At 51.1% G+C, this 19,882-nt stretch overlaps 11 protein-coding genes across 11 annotated transcripts; 7 read left to right on the plus strand and 4 right to left on the minus strand.

Annotated features, from left to right (window-relative positions):
• Positions 1–655: 655 nt before the first annotated feature.
• AtWU_03166 (MFS sugar transporter) lies at positions 656–2,732 on the plus strand (the record flags this gene model as incomplete). The annotated part of the gene is made up of 12 exons (XM_035498279.1): positions 656–723; positions 773–892; positions 949–1,157; positions 1,207–1,253; positions 1,302–1,356; positions 1,406–1,524; positions 1,582–1,848; positions 1,899–2,020; positions 2,072–2,244; positions 2,294–2,359; positions 2,409–2,489; positions 2,536–2,732. The coding sequence occupies 12 exons, from the start codon at positions 656–658 to the stop codon at positions 2,730–2,732; spliced, it is 1,524 nt and encodes a 507-aa protein (XP_035354172.1).
• Positions 2,733–3,031: 299 nt separating this feature from the next.
• On the plus strand, positions 3,032–5,885 carry AtWU_03167 (Zn(II)2Cys6 transcription factor; the record flags this gene model as incomplete). The annotated part of the gene is made up of 9 exons (XM_035498280.1): positions 3,032–3,113; positions 3,204–3,367; positions 3,429–4,181; positions 4,226–4,478; positions 4,531–4,650; positions 4,752–5,168; positions 5,260–5,342; positions 5,475–5,533; positions 5,618–5,885. The coding sequence occupies 9 exons, from the start codon at positions 3,032–3,034 to the stop codon at positions 5,883–5,885; spliced, it is 2,199 nt and encodes a 732-aa protein (XP_035354173.1).
• Positions 5,886–6,585: 700 nt separating this feature from the next.
• On the minus strand, positions 6,586–7,466 carry AtWU_03168 (uncharacterized protein; the record flags this gene model as incomplete). Its single annotated transcript, XM_035498281.1, has 2 exons — positions 6,586–6,999; positions 7,251–7,466. 2 exons carry the CDS (start codon positions 7,464–7,466, stop codon positions 6,586–6,588), a joined length of 630 nt encoding a protein of 209 aa, XP_035354174.1.
• A 577-nt stretch (positions 7,467–8,043) lies between these two features.
• Positions 8,044–8,558, plus strand: AtWU_03169 (uncharacterized protein; the record flags this gene model as incomplete). The annotated part of the gene is made up of 2 exons (XM_035498282.1): positions 8,044–8,066; positions 8,171–8,558. The coding sequence occupies 2 exons, from the start codon at positions 8,044–8,046 to the stop codon at positions 8,556–8,558; spliced, it is 411 nt and encodes a 136-aa protein (XP_035354175.1).
• A 339-nt stretch (positions 8,559–8,897) lies between these two features.
• AtWU_03170 (putative pentafunctional AROM polypeptide) lies at positions 8,898–11,190 on the minus strand (the record flags this gene model as incomplete). Its single annotated transcript, XM_035498283.1, has 2 exons — positions 8,898–9,092; positions 9,142–11,190. The coding sequence occupies 2 exons, from the start codon at positions 11,188–11,190 to the stop codon at positions 8,898–8,900; spliced, it is 2,244 nt and encodes a 747-aa protein (XP_035354176.1).
• A 227-nt stretch (positions 11,191–11,417) lies between these two features.
• AtWU_03171 (C6 zinc finger domain protein) lies at positions 11,418–13,458 on the plus strand (the record flags this gene model as incomplete). The annotated part of the gene is made up of 2 exons (XM_035498284.1): positions 11,418–13,315; positions 13,362–13,458. 2 exons carry the CDS (start codon positions 11,418–11,420, stop codon positions 13,456–13,458), a joined length of 1,995 nt encoding a protein of 664 aa, XP_035354177.1.
• A 26-nt stretch (positions 13,459–13,484) lies between these two features.
• AtWU_03172 (sugar phosphate isomerase/epimerase family protein) lies at positions 13,485–14,489 on the minus strand (the record flags this gene model as incomplete). The annotated part of the gene is made up of 1 exon (XM_035498285.1): positions 13,485–14,489. One exon carries the CDS (start codon positions 14,487–14,489, stop codon positions 13,485–13,487), a length of 1,005 nt encoding a protein of 334 aa, XP_035354178.1.
• Positions 14,490–14,663: 174 nt separating this feature from the next.
• Positions 14,664–15,590, minus strand: AtWU_03173 (shikimate dehydrogenase family protein; the record flags this gene model as incomplete). The annotated part of the gene is made up of 1 exon (XM_035498286.1): positions 14,664–15,590. The coding sequence occupies one exon, from the start codon at positions 15,588–15,590 to the stop codon at positions 14,664–14,666; it is 927 nt and encodes a 308-aa protein (XP_035354179.1).
• Positions 15,591–15,918: 328 nt separating this feature from the next.
• On the plus strand, positions 15,919–16,668 carry AtWU_03174 (putative pathogenesis associated protein Pep2; the record flags this gene model as incomplete). The annotated part of the gene is made up of 1 exon (XM_035498287.1): positions 15,919–16,668. One exon carries the CDS (start codon positions 15,919–15,921, stop codon positions 16,666–16,668), a length of 750 nt encoding a protein of 249 aa, XP_035354180.1.
• A 428-nt stretch (positions 16,669–17,096) lies between these two features.
• Positions 17,097–17,984, plus strand: AtWU_03175 (shikimate dehydrogenase family protein; the record flags this gene model as incomplete). Its single annotated transcript, XM_035498288.1, has 1 exon — positions 17,097–17,984. One exon carries the CDS (start codon positions 17,097–17,099, stop codon positions 17,982–17,984), a length of 888 nt encoding a protein of 295 aa, XP_035354181.1.
• Positions 17,985–18,733: 749 nt separating this feature from the next.
• On the plus strand, positions 18,734–19,324 carry AtWU_03176 (PEP-utilizing enzyme, mobile domain family protein; the record flags this gene model as incomplete). Its single annotated transcript, XM_035498289.1, has 1 exon — positions 18,734–19,324. One exon carries the CDS (start codon positions 18,734–18,736, stop codon positions 19,322–19,324), a length of 591 nt encoding a protein of 196 aa, XP_035354182.1.
• Between the last annotated feature and the right edge of the window lie 558 nt (positions 19,325–19,882).

Raw genomic sequence — 19,882 nt, forward strand, 5'->3', positions numbered from 1 at the left:
CTTGATTCAACACTTCTCTTAGGATTACTCTTCAAACAGCTGCAGGCGTTGATCGCATAGGTAACGACAACGGGGTTTAATACTTCCCTTGTGGGAATTTCGCGATAGTCGGCCTTGGAACCATGGCGCCGGCGGGTTGCCGGAGTCCAGCCGAGGTGGGCCCGGCAGAGGCGCGTAACATTACCGCATCCGGCAACTGTATAGGCAAACGTACGATGCCCTGTCCCGGTCCCCACCCGGTTCTCGTTTAGCGGGAAGGTCAAGTTTGGGGATACAAGTTGCCCATCTGCAGAAGGCTCTAAATTGAATAGTTGTGCCAGGCTTCGCCAACTTGAAGTTGCTGGGGTCGGGTTAGTATGGGTCCAGGCATGGCGTGGTTATATCAAAAGATATGTCCATCTGATTGCAAATATAGCCGTCTAGCCTCGCAAGGAACCGACAGAACTCTAATCAGCGGCTACCGTAGAAACTTCCCGGTCTGCGTGGTCCTCCACACCAACCCCGGTTTTGCCCTTCCGACCCCCGCAATCCGCAAAGCATGACGTCGGGCCGTCCATCGGCGGTTACATGCCCTATAAAAGTAGATGGAGCCCCTGAATGGCGCCAGCCCTAATCGCTATGCCTGTCTTCATACGTGTCTGAAGAGTACAGAAACATGACTATTCTTGTTGGAAAGCCCTTGTCATGGGCTATCACCACCACTGCAGGAAGTGGGTTCCTGCTGTGCGTCTCCTGCATCCCTTTCACATTGCATGAGTTGACCCTTGCTTAGATTCGGCTATGATCAGGGTGTCATGTCTGGTCTGTTGACCGGGACAGCCTTTACTCGAACCTTCCCGGAGATTGATACCACCGCAACGGGACACGGTAGTTCGTCATTGCAGGGGACGGTGTAAGTTATTCATAGGATGTGTACTGGGATGGTTTAGTTATAGCTGACGTGGTCAGCACTGCCATCTATGAGATCGGATGCTTCTTCGGGGCTATCATTGCCCTACTGATTGGTGAACGTATCGGTCGGCGGTGGTGCATCATAGCTGGCTGTATCATTCTTTCAATCGGAGCTGCATTGCAGTGCAGTGCGTATAGTATCCCTCACTTGATTGTGGGCCGGATTGTGGCTGGGGTTGGGAATGGCCTCAATACTAGTACTATCCGTACGTTGTGTTGGGATATGAGATAGATGGACGAGGCTAACGATGGTAGCGGTCTGGCATTCGGAACTGAGCAAGGCAGCGAGTCGTGGAAAAGGGGTGAGTGGAGACAATGAGTCGTTTCTGATACCGTTCTAACAGCTGTAGCTTGCGATTGAGCTATGTATCAACATTTTTGGCGTGATGACGGCATACTGGGTTGGTGAGTATGCCATCTACTACATATGCTGAGCCAGGGCTGACGGTTAAAGATTACGGAATGAGTTACGTGGTCAACGATGCGCAGTTCCGCTTTCCTATTGCCTTGCAGATTCTCTTTGCCGTAATCACCTTAGCAGGTATTATCGTGCTTCCCGAGTCCCCTCGCTGGGTATGCCCGTTCCTTCCTTGATGCGTAAGGAAGTATCACTAATGATAACGATGATAGCTTATTGCCCATGGCCGACACGATGAAGCACGACATGTCATCTGGGCCGTCCAGCCCAACGCCCGACTCATTGACGAGGACGACGCTGCAGTGACCGCAGACGTCACGGAAATAACCACCGCTATCGCTGAGGAGCGAGAGGCTACGCAAGAAGGTTCATTCAAGCTGGTCTTCACCAATGGCCACCAGAAGTTCTTCTACCGGACGCTGCTGGGAATGGGTGGGCAGATGATGCAGCAGCTGTCGGGTGTCAATTTGATTACATACGTGGGTGCCTTGACTTTGAGAACAACGGAATCGGTGTCTGACTTGAGCAGTACAACACGGTTATATTCGAGGATTCAGTTGGCATGAGCCATAACCTGGCGTTGTTGATGGCTGGGTTCAACGGCGTGGCGTACTTTGCGTCGACATTTGTTCCTATCTGGGCTATTGATCGGTAAGTTCCATATGCATCATTGTATAGTCTGGTCGGTTGTTGACAATCTAGGCTGGGTCGTCGGAAATTGATGCTCTTTGCGGCGGCTGGGCAATGCGCGTGCATGGCAATACTGGCGGGCACAGTATATGACGGTAGCCATGCATCTGGTATTGTCGCCACGGTCATGCTGTTTCTGTTCAACTTCTTCTTCGGTGTGGGATTGCTGGCCATTCCCTGGTTGTGTATGTTGAATACCTTTTGGGCGATCGTGGACCTAGCTAATGATAGTAGTGCCCGCCGAATATGCTCCGCTGTCTATCCGATCTCAAGCTGCGGCTCTCGCCACTGCTACGAACTGTACGTCCTACAAATTTCACGCGAAAATAACGAACGCTAATGATTGCAGGGATCTTTACCTTCCTGGTGGTGGAAATCACGCCAGTCAGCATCAAGAGCATTGGCTATCGCACGTATATCTACTTTGCCGGTAAGTCCATTCTCTCTCCGTTTAGCGATTAAAGCTGACATCACAGTGTTCAATTTCTTCTTCCTCCCCCTGATCTATTTCTTTTACCCGGAGACACGGAACCTTACCCTGGAACAAGTGGATCGGCTATTTACCGGGGAAAAGGTCCAGCTGCACTGGCACGCGTCAATGGGCGCCGTTGGGGATGCCAGCGAGCGAGTGGATGAGAAGACAGGCAAGGAGACTGTAGAGCATGTAGAGTAGACGTATACTGTGTATGAGCTAGATGTTTATGACTGATTGCAAATGATTACTATCTCCAACAATATCCCTGAATATTATTTTACCGGCTAAATGCAATGTCTGGGGAAATCCCCGACTTTCCCCACATTCTCCCCGGCGGGTATCATTTCCCGATCAGGCAATTTTTCTCTCTTCTTCCCCCATCATTCCCCGCGATCCCACATCATCACCCATCAAACTTCCCTCTTCACAATTCCTCCATCGTACACAAATGACAGGGAATTATGGCTGAAGTATCACAACCTATCGAACTACAAACCATGCCTTGCGCCGATTCTCGTCATCTTCCGCGGAAACGGACCCGCACAGGATGCGTGAACTGCAGCCGGCGCCGGCGGAAATGTAAGCAGCAAGCAAGCAATGGAGCTTGATAGACACAACAACTAGTTACTTATCTGGTTAGATACCACTGCTCATTGCTGACTTATCCAGGCGACGAAGCAAAACCAACGTGCACGGGCTGCAAGCGGCGCGGCGACAAGTGCCAATGGCGCATGCTAGGGTCCTTCCGCGAGGCCAACATCAAGATTCTGGAACCGGGGCATCCGTCCATGAATCAAACGGCCAGGGGCACTAGGAAACAGAGTAAATTCAAGGTTTGTTTTAGCTTCTTTGGATATGGGGTAGGTGTTGTTGGCTTATGGTGTTGCTTGGTAGATTCTGAATGTTGTTCCTTCTTCCCGAGCTGCTGGAAAAGAACGGCAGCTGAGTCCGCCGGTTGATGAAGGGAGAAGGTCATCGCCTTCGGCACGATCGCTTCCAGGTAATGGTGAGGGTGAGGGTGAAGTGGTGCGGCCGGATGATCTGGAAAATGTATCCGGAGCAGCTCCGGATGCTCATCCGACGGTGCTTAGTCCTGGTTCTAATCAGGCTGTGTCGCCTCTTTCGCATCACAGTTTCCATGCTCAGGAGGTTAATATCGGAAATCACCATTCGCCTCATCAGGCTAATGAATTGCCTCATCCTTACCCCGATGAAGCGCCTCACCAGCCGTACATCCATTCTAGTCCTGAGTTTGTTGTTGATGAGCTCACTGCTCTGCGCAACCTCTCCAATAATGCGGGGCACTTTCCTGGACCTGAAGTTTACCAGTCTATAACATCGCCATTGTTTGATCATAGCGTCTTCTCCGATCCGGCAAATTTGACAAATGATGTTTTCGTTCCGGGCTCAGCCTACGAAGCCCTTCATACCACACTGCGTAACCGACAGCTGTGGACTGCTCGGACGGAGATCCCCAGTCGCGCAAGTACCCCGGCATCAGTGCTTGGATATGAAGGACCCACGCCGGACACTTCACGTCTACAAAGAAGCAGACGAGCTCAGTCCAGACCAGGACGGGACTTTGAACTGACACCCGAGCGCGAGAACATACTCTGGCAGAACTATCTGAACGAAATCTGTCTCTGGGTAAGTGATCCAGACACCCCGCCGGACGAATACTAATCCTGCAGCTGGATATGTTCGACAACCACCGACACTTCGCATCGACCTTCCCTCAGATGGCTAAGTCGGCGCCACATCTGCGATATTCCATCCTTGCCCTGTCAGCACGGCAGATGGAGCGACAGCAGAACAAAAAGTCGCAATCAGAAAGTCTCCTCTTATACCAAGAGGCCATCCATCAACTTCTTCCGGAGCTAGAGCAAAAGACGACCCCTGTCATTGCGTCATGCGTCATTTTATGTGTCCTCGAGATGCTGAGCTGTATGTACCCCTCTCTTCCCTTCCGACAGTCCCCACCCACTGACAGGTCTAGGCAACCCCAAAGAGTGGCGCCGTCACCTCGACGGATGCGCCTACCTTATCCAAGCCGCGGAAATCAACGGCTTCTCGGGTAAAGAAGAGCAAGCGCTATTCTGGTGCTTCGCGCGAATGGGTTAGTTGCATCTAGTCTACCTACTTTATCCCTGTTCCTGGTGTCACCCCCCACACATCCTCTCAGATATTAGTAGACTAATGCACGACATACTGTTACAGACGTCTGCGGAGGTCTCATCTCCGAAGAAGAGACCATTATCCCGATCCACCACTGGATTCCGCGCGACATGACCCCCACGGAAGCATCCCAGCTCTTTCTCGCCTCAAACATGACCACCTTTGACACGTACGCCAATTACACCGTCTTCTTGTGTGCCCAGACTTTAGGGGTGCTCTTCGGCGGTAGCAGCCAGTTACCAGCGTCCTGCGTGTCATGCAACTATCTCTCTAGTCCCAGGGAGGGCGAATCGTATGTGCAGCGGTGGCAGCGCCTGTTTGATGATGTGGAGCAGTGGTATGAGAACCGGCCGAGTCAGATGAAGCCGATTTTTGTCCTGACAGCGGGAGGGAAGACAATGGGGAAGAGCGATGGGGAAAGACCGTTTCCGACGGTGCTCTATGGGAACGGGGCTGCTAGTATGTTGCTTATCCAATTTCCTATTTAGGAAATTGGGGATGCATCCGTAGGCAGATGGCATGGATGTGTGTACTGACTTGTGGATTCCAGTTTCCGGAAACCAGCTCTACCATGCCTGTGCATTGCTTTTGCTGCAACGAAAACCAAAGACGGTATCCCTGCCTCGGCGACCGGTGAGTCAAATTTTCTTTGTCTGTTTCATAGTGATGATTACATCCGACGGATCGGATAATTTCTTCCACTTGGGCATCTGTTTATCCTCAGATATACTTACTTACTAATACTGATACTAACAATATGTCTAGAAATCGGTGTTGTGGCACGCGCGGCAAATCTGCGCTATTTCCGCATCGAATACACACCAGTAAGTTGGTCCTTACTTCACGATATACTTGCTCTACGCAGCATGTCTTAAAGTTTAAGAATAAAGTTAATGTATGGGAAATAGTGGCTGCTGGACCAATGCCCTGCAGCCGCTGTGGCTGGCTGGCAAAGTCATGTCGCATCATTCGGAACATACCGCCATTATTGAGACTTTGACGCGAATTGAGCGTGAGACGGGGTGGGCGACAGCATGGCGAGTGGAAGACCTAAAGGAGTTTTGGGGAGATGAGGACGAGGATGTGGATGTGGATATGGATGGGGGGATGGACCTGGACTTGCGGAGTGAGAGGGCGAGAGGCAGCATCGGGAGTGTTCCTTCGAGTCGGTCGTGAGATGAGAGATTTCCACGATGTGGCATGAGCAGAGCAGAGCAGACGCAGAGCACAGTAGCGTAGCTCAATGCAGGCACGGGTCGGACGGGAGGAGTTTTTGGGGTTTGATGGATATCATTGGATTGATTGGGATGATCGAGATCGGGATCCACCAGGCCGGGAATGAGCGGGATGATGATCTTACCGAGACATGAATCGATGAATAGACATGAAATAGATAGTCTCTAGTCACACTGTAAATCTGAGCAGCAAACGTCAAGAAGACATAATGTGATCTTCACCGTAAACCAACATTCTCGGATACTATCATCAACCTTCGTCAAAAGTTAAACAATAGACAGTCAAACCTAGACAGGAAGGACGATCCCCATAATCAAGGCAGGCAACCAAGGCAGTGGATCTCAGCTTGCAGGATTCAGCTTCAGCTCTTGCCCCATCTGTGCACTATTATAGGTCCAAACCACCGACTCCTCTCCAGCCGCAGCGGATCTCGCATCCTCCCAAGCACAGGTTCTGGTTCGCGCGTGCGTCCCGATCCGCTTCCACCATCCATCCACCCAGCTAGCAAATCTCCACCGTTCATTTCATTTCTCCATTTTCCAGGGAATAATAATTATCATACAAACCAAACACCCCCTTCTTGAATAACTCACAAAAAATAAACACCAGAATGAATAGAGAAAAAAATTACCAAGTAAAATCAAGATTCAGCCGCTACCCTTCTCAGCACAACCTCCAACCCTAGCACCTCCCTCCCCATCTCCCTCAACCCAGCCCCATTATCCTCTCGATCAAACCACAACCTCCAAACCCCCTCGTCATCCACTCCCGGAAACCTTACTGCCAACCACCCCTCCCACCCCTCCAGCGTCATTCGCGATTCGTCCTTCGTCCAGTCAAATGGCCCACACACCTGGCCCTCGCTCTCGGCCCGCCCACCCCAGCACACCTCGTGCGTGGTGACGTCCAGGAAGACCCAGCGTAATGTGGGCGGTGTCTCGCCTGTGATGGTTACCAGGCCGGCTGTGTTATCGGGTGGGAATTGTGGGTGTGTGAAGAAGCCCCCATTGAAGGGGGTCATGGTGTTGGGGTTGGGGTTTTTGGTTATGTAGAGCTGTTTTGGTTAGATTCTTTTTCGGTTGTTTCAATGCAGGTACAGATTAATTCTGGGTAGTAAAGTGGGTTTTCTAGGGTTGGAGCTAGAAAATGGGGGAGACAGGGATGAGATATGTAGATGTGGTATGATGGTTGCAGGATGGGAAACATACTACTACCATCTCTAGGATGTGCATATTCCCGCAATAGGCATACCCAGGATGGAAGTAGATAGTGTAAAGAAGGTAGAAAAGAAGAGAGGAGACTTACTCGGTTCTCAGGACCCACATACACCATCGCATTATGAATCTGTTCGCGCTGTTCCGTCGTACCCTGATTCACCGAGCAGTTCACTAACAAATGACAGCGTTGTTTCCGACTGGATTCTTTCCGATTATCTTCGCTATCGCGCATGTGTTGACTCGCTTGGTTCAGACCGATCATGGTTGGGAGCATGGTGGCCATCATGGCGATGCCGAGGACCATGTTGACTGACTGACTGACAAGTAAGTTATGCTAGTGAGCGTGAGTAGGTGCCTAGCTAGCTAGCCAGGATGAACGACAAGGATCGGAGAGAAAATAATGCAAGCGAGATGGATAAGGACGGAAATAATCAGAAGGAAGAGGAGAAAAAAAGTCAGATCGGCGCATTAAGTAGGGTGGATGGGGTGGAGTCGATGCAACTTGGTCGGAACTAATCGCTAGACTTGCAGATGGAGGAAGTTAATTTAGCTTTGCAAATGGGGTGATTTATAAAGTAGTTTAGGCGGAATCGGGGGCTTTAGTTGTGTCTGCTATTTACATGGATTCTTTCTCTTCTTCTTCTTCGTCCTATTCTTCTTCCTATTCTTCGTCTTCGTCTAGGTATTCGGAGTCCGAGTCTGAGTCGCTGTCCTCGACATACTTCTACTCGCACTTTTCCCTCGCCGATTCGTTTTTGAATTCTCATCCTCATCCTCGTCCTCTTCCTCACTTCTCTGCCACCGTCAAGGAGAAAGACCAAGAACAAGAACAAGTCAAACCCACCTACCAACCTCCTCCAATTCCATCCACTGAAGACACAATGGCCGACTCTTCCTCCCCAGGGTACGTCTCCCTCCTTCACCCTTCCCATCACCTCCCCCATCCCAATCTACCCTCATACATCCAAATCCCAGCATACCTACGTAGTAACATCCTCAATTCTCCAGCCCTACTTCCACTCGCACTACCAATCCCTCATCCACAACTACCCCCAAATCACCTTCCAAGCCCCCATCCCCTACTCCCCCAACTGCATCTGCTCCCGCAGCAGCATCTACACCCAAACCTCCTTCTCCCACCCCAACCCCAACTAACATTCCCCTCCCAACCAGCAACACCCCCACCGGCAACCGCCGCAACAACCGCGCCGAAGAAGAAGCCGCCGGCGCCGCCAGCGCCATCCTCCCCAACGAAGGCATGAAGGCCCCCGGCTTGACGGCCAATAAGGAAGAGAAATCCAACCTCAAGATCAGCATTCACTTGAACTTGCATGCCAAGGTGAAGTTGGATTTGGATGCGCAGCTGTATGGTGATATTGTTATTGGGTTGTTGTAACCTTGTTATCTTGGACTGTATAGGGGATTGGGTGAGGGGGTGTGTGTATGTAAGGGTATTTTATGGATGAAAGTATGAATGAATGGACTGAAATGGGTATATGATTGGATTGTGATTATTAACCTTAGTCTTTGTGTAGGGAGGTTGTATAGAGATTGTATATGGCGGAAGTGTCTTAATCTGATGGTGATAGTGATGTCAGATATTACTATCACTGAATAATAACCATCTCGGTGGCAGTTACAATGCCAAGTATTGGTTTAAGTGCATTGAAATCAACTAGGGTGTCGCTGAAAGTAACATAATCATGATACACATGCAAGATACACAAGGTACCTGCTAAGTAACAGCATTAGTATATTCCCTCAACACCCCCCTCATAACATGCACCGGCGCCGGCCTCCCCGTGAACAGCTCATATTGCGCAATGCCCTGCTCCAACAACACCACCAGCCCATCAACCACGACCCAGCCCATACTCGATCGTTCATTCATAGCCATTCTCAGCTTCGTTTGTGGCATTCCATATGCGACCTGTCCAGTTAGCACTTCTTCAGATACTCCGGGTATATCGCACACATACATCGACAAAAACACCTCCAGTCGTACTCCTCAACCACTGCTCCGATATCTCCATCGTAACAGGAGCCTGTAACTGTCCACCGGCTGGTGCAGGCAAGCACGTCACGATAATTGTCGGTTGACGGAACCCCACCGGCCAGGGGTCATTTCCTGACCGCAAAACCTCAATCTGCAAACGGGTGTTTTTCTTCTCGGCCCAACGAGTATAGTACTCAGCTAGTTTTTGCGCATTGGAGCTAGTCCGATTATAGATGCACATCTGACGAACGCCGATCTGGTAGCATGCGTAGATAGCGGCGCGGGCCATACCGCCTGCGCCTATTATCAAGGCAGTTGTGCCATGTCGAATGGCATTAGCGGGAGAGAGATGCTTGTAAATGCAGTCGCGGATCCCGAGGTAATCTGTATTGTATCCTTTAAGAATTTTGGAAGAGGGATTGTTGGACCGCTGAATGACGACGGTGTTTACGGCGTGGATGTCCTGGGCATCTGGACTGACTTCATCCAGTAGGGTGAGGACGTCCGTTTTGTAGGGTAGTGTTACAGCCACTCCGCCGTGTTCAGTGCTGTTTAGGAGTTTGTGGATATCGGAGAATCGATCGCTGCATAATATGTTGTAAGTGTGTGGTAAGCCGCAGGCAGTGTAGGCTGCGTTGTGCATTGCTGGTGATAGACTGTTTTGGACTCTTTGGCCAAAAACGGTGAATGTTTGTTTTGTGAGGAGGTAGCATGAGGTAAGTGCTTGTTGAGCTGATGCGAGTGTGACTCCTATGTCACCTTCTGGTAAAGATGGGAGTATCACTGGTGAGAGAATAGGATTTAAACATATAGATGCTCGGCCGAGTGGCCCAGTATGGTATGCGGTTATGGGGATGTCGGTTATCTCACCCAGCCGTTTTTGTAAATTCAAGTTGGTGAGATCGCCAGGGAAGTTGGGCTCAGAAGTAATGCGAAAAGCGTCAAAGTCAAGCTCATCTGTCTTCTCCAGGAGAGAGCGAACTTCAGGAAAGATGCTCTGGTTTCCCGTCATAGAGGTTGACTGATAGGTGGCAATGATCTTTGTGTGACCTTTGGCCAGCTTTAATCGGCTAAAGTCGGGGCTGTCAACAGAACACGCCACAACATCGGGCGCCAGTCGAAGAAGCATCTCTAAGAGCTCGCAGCATCTAGGACTTGACTGCTGCGGAACCTCAATGAAGATAGGAACCCGAGTATGTTTCCGGACGGTCGCCATATGCTTGGCAATCCTTTCCATGAATCGACCACTATCAAAATCAACTGCATCTCCGTCAATCACAAGATTTACAGCGTCAGTGCCACTCTCCAGAAGTCCCAAGTCCGGATTGTTTTCCAACCAGGTCAACGGCACCTGCAGCGCATATGTATGAGACGGTGAAAACGGGTCCGAGGAGTAGAGCACATGAAAAGCGCGCCCGAAGACTTGATGCAAAAACCTCAGGAACACTCGCTCAGCCTCCTTGAGTTTGATATACGCCGGGAGTGGGCGACCAGCATAGTCAGTCACCTTCTCTTGTGTGTGATTGAAGAAGTCAAAACTGGAGCATGACTGGAAAAACTCATTGCCCGCTTCAAAGATTCGGTTGAACTTGTCAGGGCTGGTGGTCATGATGAACTGCTGAAGATCCGCCCTGTCGCGTCTGACATACACCACAGGATGATTTTGTGCAAACTCCTTTAGAAGTACCTGCTGTTGGCGATTCGCTGACCATCCCACGCCAGTGATGGTTATTACACATCCTGTAGAGCATTTCTCTAGCAGTGTGCGAGTCAATTTAAGTTCCAGCTCCCGGTATCGCGCAGGACCATGTTGAGCAATGTACTCCTGAGGAGATAGGTGCACCTCCTGGCGAAACACAGCATCAAAATCAATGAACCTGCGACGCAGCGCGACCGATGCAATGATGCCTAGGGTTTTCTTTCCGGCGCCGACGAATCCCACGAGTAGCAGGGTGGCGTCCGCACTGTACCGCCGGCAAGGGATGGATACGAGGCGGTCGCATGGCGTCAAAGGGGAGCTGAGACTAGACATTGAGCCTGATATGATAGGAATGCTCAAATTCCAACATCTCGAGTCATTGTTGGCTGCTTCAGCTGTGGCAAAGTGAGCGGACGAACTGGACAGTCAAAGTGAGACCGCCTAAATTCCTTGCCGATCACATGATCCAGACTGAAACTCAACTGCACCACCAGAAGATGCGTCTTAAAAAGGGAGAAACCGTCGGATAAATTCAGTAGCCGCTAATAACGGCATATGATATGCCTGAATCCAGGTCTTCGAAGCGCCAGCGCATCGCTCGCGCCTGTGATCAGTGTCGGCGTCGAAAATCCAAATGCGACGGAGACCAGCCAGTCTGCGCCATCTGCCACTCGGCTGGCAGGACCTGCACGTATGAAAACATTAGTCGGCACCGGGGATTGCAGTCGGGATATGTTCGCAGTTTAGAGGTGGCTTTGGGGCTTTTTCTCGAGCGGTTCCCTCGCAATGAGGATGTTTTGCGACGCTTCCTGCGCGACCCTCAGTGCAAGACGCAGCTACCGGCGAGTGAATTGGCAGAGCGTGGGCGACAGTCCAGGCTGGCCAGATACGTGTATCGAGTGCTGAACCCAGACTCACAGGATGAGTCGAGTAGCGAGCTTGATGATTCTGCAGAAACTGCATCACGAGCATGCGACATTGATGAAGGGGGAGGAGAGGAAAGAGAGGGCATTGCCCAGGAAAGAACCCCTGGCAGGCACGGAATATCTGAGGCTGTCTCAGTGGAATACCTTAATCAACCCATCCCGAGTAATGCCGACCAGCTGCTGCAGTTCTATTTTACCCATATCCACAGCTGGCTTCCTATCGTCGAGCGTCGGGACGTCCTCCGCGTCCTGCACACCCCTCCAGATGCGTCATGGTCGGCTCGAGACGCTGCCTGTCGTCTAGTGTTATGGGCCATTGTCGCCTATTCATCGGCAATGCATGATACACTGGGTCGGGGCAGCCAGGTCGACCCAACGCAGATTGCTCAATCCATCCGATTGCAAGTCCTGAGGGACATTGACCGGCTACAGCTTGGCCATCTTCAATCTCTGTTGATCGTTACCCTCCTTTACCTGGGGGTGGGCCATCTGCGTCTTGCGTGGGTACTAGTTGGCGAAGCCACGAGGATGCTCGAGATGCTTCCAGAATCTGTCAGGTGCGCTCGCTACATACACATCCGGCATGGATGCATCTTGATCGACAATCTTACTTCGGCAATCCTGGAGAAAGCTCCTTGTGCCTCGCTTGATGATCTGCGACAGTGTGCCTTAGTGAGCGAGGACGATGTGGACGAATGGGAGTTGTGGTCTATGCTGCGACCTGACCAGTCTTCAGGAGGCAGTGTTGTCACCAAGGGCCCCTTGCGAGCTCTAAGCAGTCTCAACCTTATTCACGGACTGATGCGATTTCTTACTCAGATACTCTATTATCCATCTGGGACCCTCCCTATCCAGGAGCTCATAGTCGAGCTACGGAACTTGCAAGACCTTGTGACGGCTAGGCGGCCTTATCGCGGTCTTGAATTTGCAAGCCCTCCTCTTCTTACGCTACATCTAACCACAGCCTTCGTGGTATTTTCTCTCGCGCTGAAGCACAAGACGTTCGACCCGGCCATCAAGCCGCTGGCCTTGACTAGCCTGCGCTTTACTCTTGAGATACTGGATGCATATACAGAAATCACTGGGATGGCGGGCTCATCTCCGCTGCTTCGCTGCTTTTCCTTTCAGGCCTACCGGTGTCTACAGAGTGCTCCTAGCATGTTGGGGCCGGGAATGGAGCAGCTGAGCAGTCGACTGATCAATCATATGCAGAAGCTCAAGCGAAGTAGTGAGGGTGGCACTCCAAGTGAGGCGCTACGTTTTACATGGTTGCCCGTGGGAAATCATCTTGAGTGGCCTTACATGCCAGCGCCACGACACGATTCCCAGAGGCCTTTGGCGCCTGGAGGCACTCTCTACGGTGGATTTGATCTTGCCCATGGGAATACGGTGGTAACAGACCAAGTAATGGCCATGCCCGGCTTGCCTACTACTCCTGGTGTTATGGATACTGGAAATGAAAGACAGGCTCAAGAGCCTGAAGACTTCGATGCTCTCTTTGAGGAAATGGTGGCTTCTATTCCACAAACCAGGTATGTCGATACTCCGGCTATTGTTTATTCATACTAATCATTACAGAAACGAGCCCACATTCGCCGAGAACTTGGGGTTCTATGCAGGAAATCTAGATACAGACTTCCTTGCTCAGCTGCAACATGTCCCAAACAATGGTTGATGTCAACGTATCCATCATGATCGTGATTATAGATTCAACTCCTTGGCCAACTGTTGCCAGGCTCGGATACCTCGCTGGGAATGACTCTGTGGCACGCTCGGATCCGGATCTGCCATGGTCCTGGAGAACAATTCCATTGACACCCATCCTTCGAATCCGAGCTCCTTCAAAATTACTCGCGCCACCTCGACTACAGGGAGATAGCCACCCTTGTCCTGTTCATACAGGAACAATCTCGCGTTGCGGCTCCAGTTCATGCGTGCCGGCTGGCCGTCGACGTGGAACGGATGGCCGGGGACCAATGGCTGCTCCATTTTTTCTGCATCAACAACTTGGACATAAAAGACCTTTTTCACGTCGATGGTCTTGACAAGGCGATCCAACGAATGGGCCAGCACAGCATCTGCGTTAGGGACCTTCCCCGAAGGACTTGCGGGATCGGCCCACACCCGACCGGCGATGTTGAAGGTATCTAGACAACATCCGAAATTGGGGCGATCCACCCGCTGGATGATTTCCCACATAGTGTCCCATGTTGAAACATACGTACCCCAGGCGAGACTCTCGTATGCGAAGCGAACTGGCGGCTCTTGCTTCAGGCCCAGATCGGCCACCTCGATCATGTCGGAGACGATGAGGTCAAGGTCTCCTGAGATGCCATCGGGCTGAAAGTTTGACGGGATCTGGATGATATCGGTGCCAAGGATCTTGATAATCTTGAACCAGGTGTGAAGTTTGGCGATTTTCTGTTGGTGGACATCTCGATCCAGTAGGCCCTCATAAAACATGAACGGCTGTAAGCCAATCACTTCCAGGCCGTGATGATTACAGAGGTCCTTGGTTTCTCGGGCGGCAGCTAGGAGATTCTCTTCTGTCGGTTCTCCCTTTTCTTTGGTGAGGTATTCCAGGTCTTCGTAGAAAATCTCCACTCCTTGGAATCCGGCCTGAGCAATTTGGAAGAGCTTCTCCGGAAGAGAATGGACCCAGGCACGGCCCACGGACATGGACGCGATTGCAGGTTTGCAGGGCATGATGAATAGAAATAACTGATAATACAATGTATGTGATATTCAAAGTGTAGCATGAACCTTGGGTGCGCATTTATATGCTTTCTATCATACGTCAGGCCCGGCCCACACTGAGGTCATCGGCAATGCCCTCATCCGATCCCTGTCCCTGCAATCCACCAACTCTACTCTTATCCTCTAGAAGTTAATACCCGGACTCTCCTCTGCAGCCTTCCGCAGCACAGACCACGCTCCATCCAGCGACAACTTCTGTCTCTCCTCTTCCCCGCACCAGAGCCGATACTGCTCCGGCATCTGGTGTCCAATTACCTCCGTCCCCTCCACCGTAGCCCACCCACGCTGTCGCGCCATCTTCAGAAACCTCGTCTGTCTCGGCTTAAAACACATATCCAGCAACACCCCCTTAGTAGGAGCATCCAGAAACGCCTCCACAATGCGATGCACTTCCTTTTCCTCCGCTGTCACCGGCTCCGCATCAGGAACCGTCCCAACGACATACCCCGGCGCCGCATCCTCCAACAAACCCGCAACCTGCTCCACCCTCTCAACATGAATCATCTTCAACCCCTCCCCATACTCCTTCTCCGTATCCTCCCTCAACACCCTAACCTCTTCCTCATCCCGATTCACAACATAAATAGGCGTACATCCCAATTCCGCATACAGCGCATACACCGCCGCGCGACACGCTCCCCCAGCGCCCACAATAACCGCGGCCTTACCCCTCCCTTTCTCCTCGGGATCAGCTGATAGCAAGCACCCCTTGATCCCGCGCCAGTCTGTATTCGTCCCGCGTAGCGAACCATCTTCTGCGCGATAGACATTATTGCACGCTTGGAGGCGCACAGCGTACTCGTCTAGCCCATCGAGATGCTCCATGATGGTGCGCTTGTAGGGCATGGTTACCACCCCGCCGGCGAAGGTGGGCTGACGGAAGAGTGTCACAGCGTCTTCGACGGTTGGGCACTCTTGCGCGATGAATGTCCATGGGTAGCCCATGCTGTCGAAGGAGTAGTTGTGCATGGGGGGCGCGATGGAGTGGGTTACCCCTATGCCGACGAGGTAGGCGTAGCGCCGGGGGTCGGAGGTGGTGGTGGCGGACATGGTGCTTTTTGTGATATCTGGTTTGATCTGGATATTGTAGAAACTTGTCTGTAGAGTATATGACTGACACAGATAATATAATAGTCAGAATGTCCATCGGCTATGATCCTACCCGTCACGGATATTTTTTTGCCGAGCCCAATCTTCTCCCCGGCTCTTCCCCGCGGGGTATGTACGCCCTACTTACTTAAGATGAGTATAGTATAAAGTGAACTAACCCCCACCATCTACATCTGTACAATCACCATCCCTTTTCTATCCATATAAATCTCTCACTCACTCAATTAGCTCAGAACACGCAAAATAAATCAAATTAACCATCATCAAAATGCCCGACCTTCACACCCTTCCCCCCAACTCCCGCCCCCAGCACGCCATCCGCAACAACGGCCCCCAACATCTGGCAATAGAGCGGTATCTCCTACGCGAACTCGCCGAAGGCTGGCCGTGCTACCGCGACGCCTGCGAATGGGAGAACTTCCGGTCAATCTTCCATCCAGAAGCACACGTGTACACGACGTGGACGGGCCTCACGCACCACGATGCATTCATCACAGCCTCGCAGGCGGGGATGGACAAGGGTGCATTCATCATGCATCGCGTGCATGGCAGCACTACAGATATCAATCCCGAAGGAACACGCGCTGTTACCAAGATGAAGGCTACTATTACGCAGCGGTTCAGTGAGGTGGAGTGTGTAAGTGGGGGAACGTGTGAGGTGGATGCGGAGAGTGATTGTCGGTTTGTTTTCTTCTGGGAGAAGGTTGGTTCTGAGTATGGGGATTTGGAGGGTCAGTGGCGGGCGAGGTTCGTGAGGCATTGGTATGAGAAGGATAAATTGGTGCTTGTGACGCCGGATCGCGTGCCCGTGATTGATCATGAAACTTTGAAGCAATATCCGGTGGGGTATCGCCATTTGGCATATTTGCAGGAGGAGACGATGGGGGTTAAGGTTCTTAGGGATTTGCCGGGACATAGGAGGGAGAAGGCGACGGGGAGTGTTAATGGTGAGAAGCATGACTTGTTGTATTGGCAGGCGAAGGAGTGGGTTGAGGGGGGGAATGTGGAGTGGGCTTGATGTAGATTACTGGTAGTATGTATGCTGGTGTATGTGTTGAATAGATATCAAATTACTTGTTTAAACCGTTTAAGGACTATCGCGTAGGTTAGGAGTTATATCCATTGTACTGGAGTAGGAAGGCGAGATGCCCAACAATCCTCTTAAGAGCAATGCCATCTCAGAGTAGAATACAAACCCACATATAGGCATTCTATGAATCCATAGCCGTGTCAATTTCCACTAGCTTCGTCTCCAGGATAAACATACACCCATCCAATAACCCCATACTTCGGCTCCCTCCCGATGATAAACACATACCCTAGGCTATGATCATACCCGACACTCCACCACCGAGCCCTATATCAACCATCACAACCAAATACAGTACCCTAATCAAGTTCAGTCCCATTGTTCGTATTTGAATTTGTCTCGTCCATACACTGAAAATGACTCGGCCCCTTGTCTTCCACATCTTCGGCGGCCCCAACATCCGCGCCTCCTTATCCCCGACAATACACAACGCCGCCTTCACCCACCACCACCTCCCATACACCTACACCATCGCAGAATGCGCTTCCTTATCAGAAGTATCTCAGCTCATCACCTCACCCTCTTTTGGCGGTGCCAGCATCACCATGCCCCATAAACTCACTGCCTTCGAACACTGTACTGAAGTGAGCGATTCAGCGCGCGCCATTGGAGCCATCAACACCCTAGTTACTACCCGATCCCCGAACGGGAACCGGGCAGTTAAAGTAAAAGGCGACAACACAGACTGGTCCGGCCTCTACACCCTCATCATCGACTACTTATCTCAGCAAGGCATACGTTCCGCTAAAGGGACCGGCAAAGTAGGCCTCGTTATTGGGGCAGGGGGTGCCGCGAGAGCAGCCGTGTATGCGCTCTTACAGGCTGAGTTCTCTACGATTATTATTTGGAATCGGACTGTCGGGAAAGCAGAGGATATTGTTGAGGACTTTGATACTCTCAAGTGTGGGGGTAATGGCGTTGAGATGAGGGCTGTTGGGGATGTGGGTGGCATTGGACCTGTAGATGTGGTTATTGGGACTATTCCCGGGGATGTTAAGACTGAGGAGGACTTTGAAGGGCTGTTCCAGGGATCCAAGACGGGGTTGTGTGTGGAGATGGCTTATAAGCCGAAAGTTACTCCCCTGATGAGGGTTGCGGAGAGGCATGGGTGGGTGGTCCGCGATGGATTGGAGGTGTTGTTGAGGCAGGGGTTTGAGCAGTATCGGTTGTGGACGGGGTTAGATGCTCCGGAGGGTGTGATGAGGGAGGCAATTGGGGAAGATGGATTGAAGTCGAAGGTTTGATCGGATTTCAGCGTGTTCGAGGTGTGGTGAGATTCATTAGCATGAGATAATTTCTTAGAGGGATGTTTTCGAGATCTTTCACCTGTATTTTCATGCTTTTTGCTTCTCGTCAGTGTCATAGCTGGCGGGCATCAGGGCAAGGATTGCTTATAGGAGGGCACCACGCTAACTGGACGCCCTCCCGGTGACAGTTCTCCACTGGGTTTCAAACCAGCCATTCGCAGGTTGGGCAGAGCTGCTGGCACATGCATGTTCTCCAGACGGTCGCTAGTGTCCGTGGCACTCAGCCATGTCGTTCCTGCGCTGCCACAAGGCCTATCCTGGCACCTTTTTAACAATTGACGCTTTCCCTTTTCTATGTTCCTTCAGAAGATTGTTGCTCATGAGATCTGCTCTCTGTTAGAGTTCTTGTAAATCCCCTTTGTTGGTCGGCTAAGAAGCCACAGACTTGCATCACGTAGGAGGGTAAAATGCAACATCAGCCTCCATCTTAGGAGCATGTGATACCATCGTCAGCTTATTCTGACCCTTCTCGATGGATTGAACCTCGTGGTCTTCGGTTCCCCGCATAGCCGGCCGAATATCACCTCATCTTCCAATCAGATGCACCCGAACTATCGGGTAGACTAGCGTGACTCACTAGTACAACACCCTATAAAAGACCCTTCGATACAAAAGCCGTTACATGCCCATGATACTACCATCATCCCACCTTATACGTACCTAACACCGGTGCAAAAACATACATAATGATCTGCACATTATCCCCAATCAACCTCTACAACCCCTCGGAATATGCCACCCTCCAACACCAACGCCACATTTGCGGCTGGGACTACAGCGACGAGAGCATCCTCGCCTGGCGTGAGAAACAAGACGCAGACTTGAAAACATTCTTCTGGATCATCCTTCCCGGCAAGAGTGGTGACGAACCCATCCGTGCGGGTCACATCTCGCTCGATGCATACGCATCCCCGCCTGATCCGGGACTTGCGCAGGCCGATCACTCTGTCTTGACTATTCAATCGTTCTTTATTTTGCCAGAGTACCGTGCTGGTGGTGTTGGTCGTCGAGCAATGCAGTTGGTGGAGGAAATGGCGGTGAACGATCCGCGGTGTCAGACTGTTACTGTCAATGCATTGAGCAAAGAGTACATTGAGAATGAGGAGAAGCGAGCATTCCTTGAATCAATGAACGCGGTACCGGAGCTTCCGGCGGTGCTGTGGTATGAAAGACTCGGATATGTGAGGTGGAAGACGGAGCCCAGATATCCGTATCAGTTGCCTCAAGGGGGAGATGGTATGTACGAGGCAGACTTTTTGAGAAAGACTTTGCGGTAGGAGTTGCGGCCGGATCGAATGTGTGGTGTTCTGTTGGTCTTCGGTATACTATTTTGGTGGTTAGCGTGGTGCTGAAATGAATAGGGATAGACTTATCAGTGTGACAGGGGAACGGGATCGATGATACGAAGTAGTGATGGACGAAGAAGGGAGATGATGAGAAGCGGTCTATATAAATAATCGTTCTGGAAGGAACACTATTGAAGATCAGAGCCATATTAGGCAGTAGCTGTCCCAAATGATATCATAACGCCCAATAGCGGTTGATCATTTGAACGAGCTGTCAATTGACAGCTGCCGTTACCCCAACATAGCATAGATCTCACTCTGAGGTTTCACAAATCGTGGGCAAAAGTAGTACAGGATGTGAATAATTGATTACACATTGAACACTGTCTTTGTCGATTATTCCTCATATCTCAGGTGTCACTATCATAGCTAGACTAACCACCATCACTCAGCAGTGACTCGGCGAGCAATAAAAGGACCACTGTCCCCAGCCTTTCTGCTACCACAACTGCAAGAAAACATCATCAAACAACTCAAGACCAAGCAGCG

The sequence above is a fragment of the Aspergillus tubingensis genome (assembly GCF_013340325.1).
Source record: "Aspergillus tubingensis WU-2223L DNA, scaffold_4, whole genome shotgun sequence".
In the NCBI taxonomy this organism is placed as follows: domain Eukaryota; kingdom Fungi; phylum Ascomycota; class Eurotiomycetes; order Eurotiales; family Aspergillaceae; genus Aspergillus; species Aspergillus tubingensis.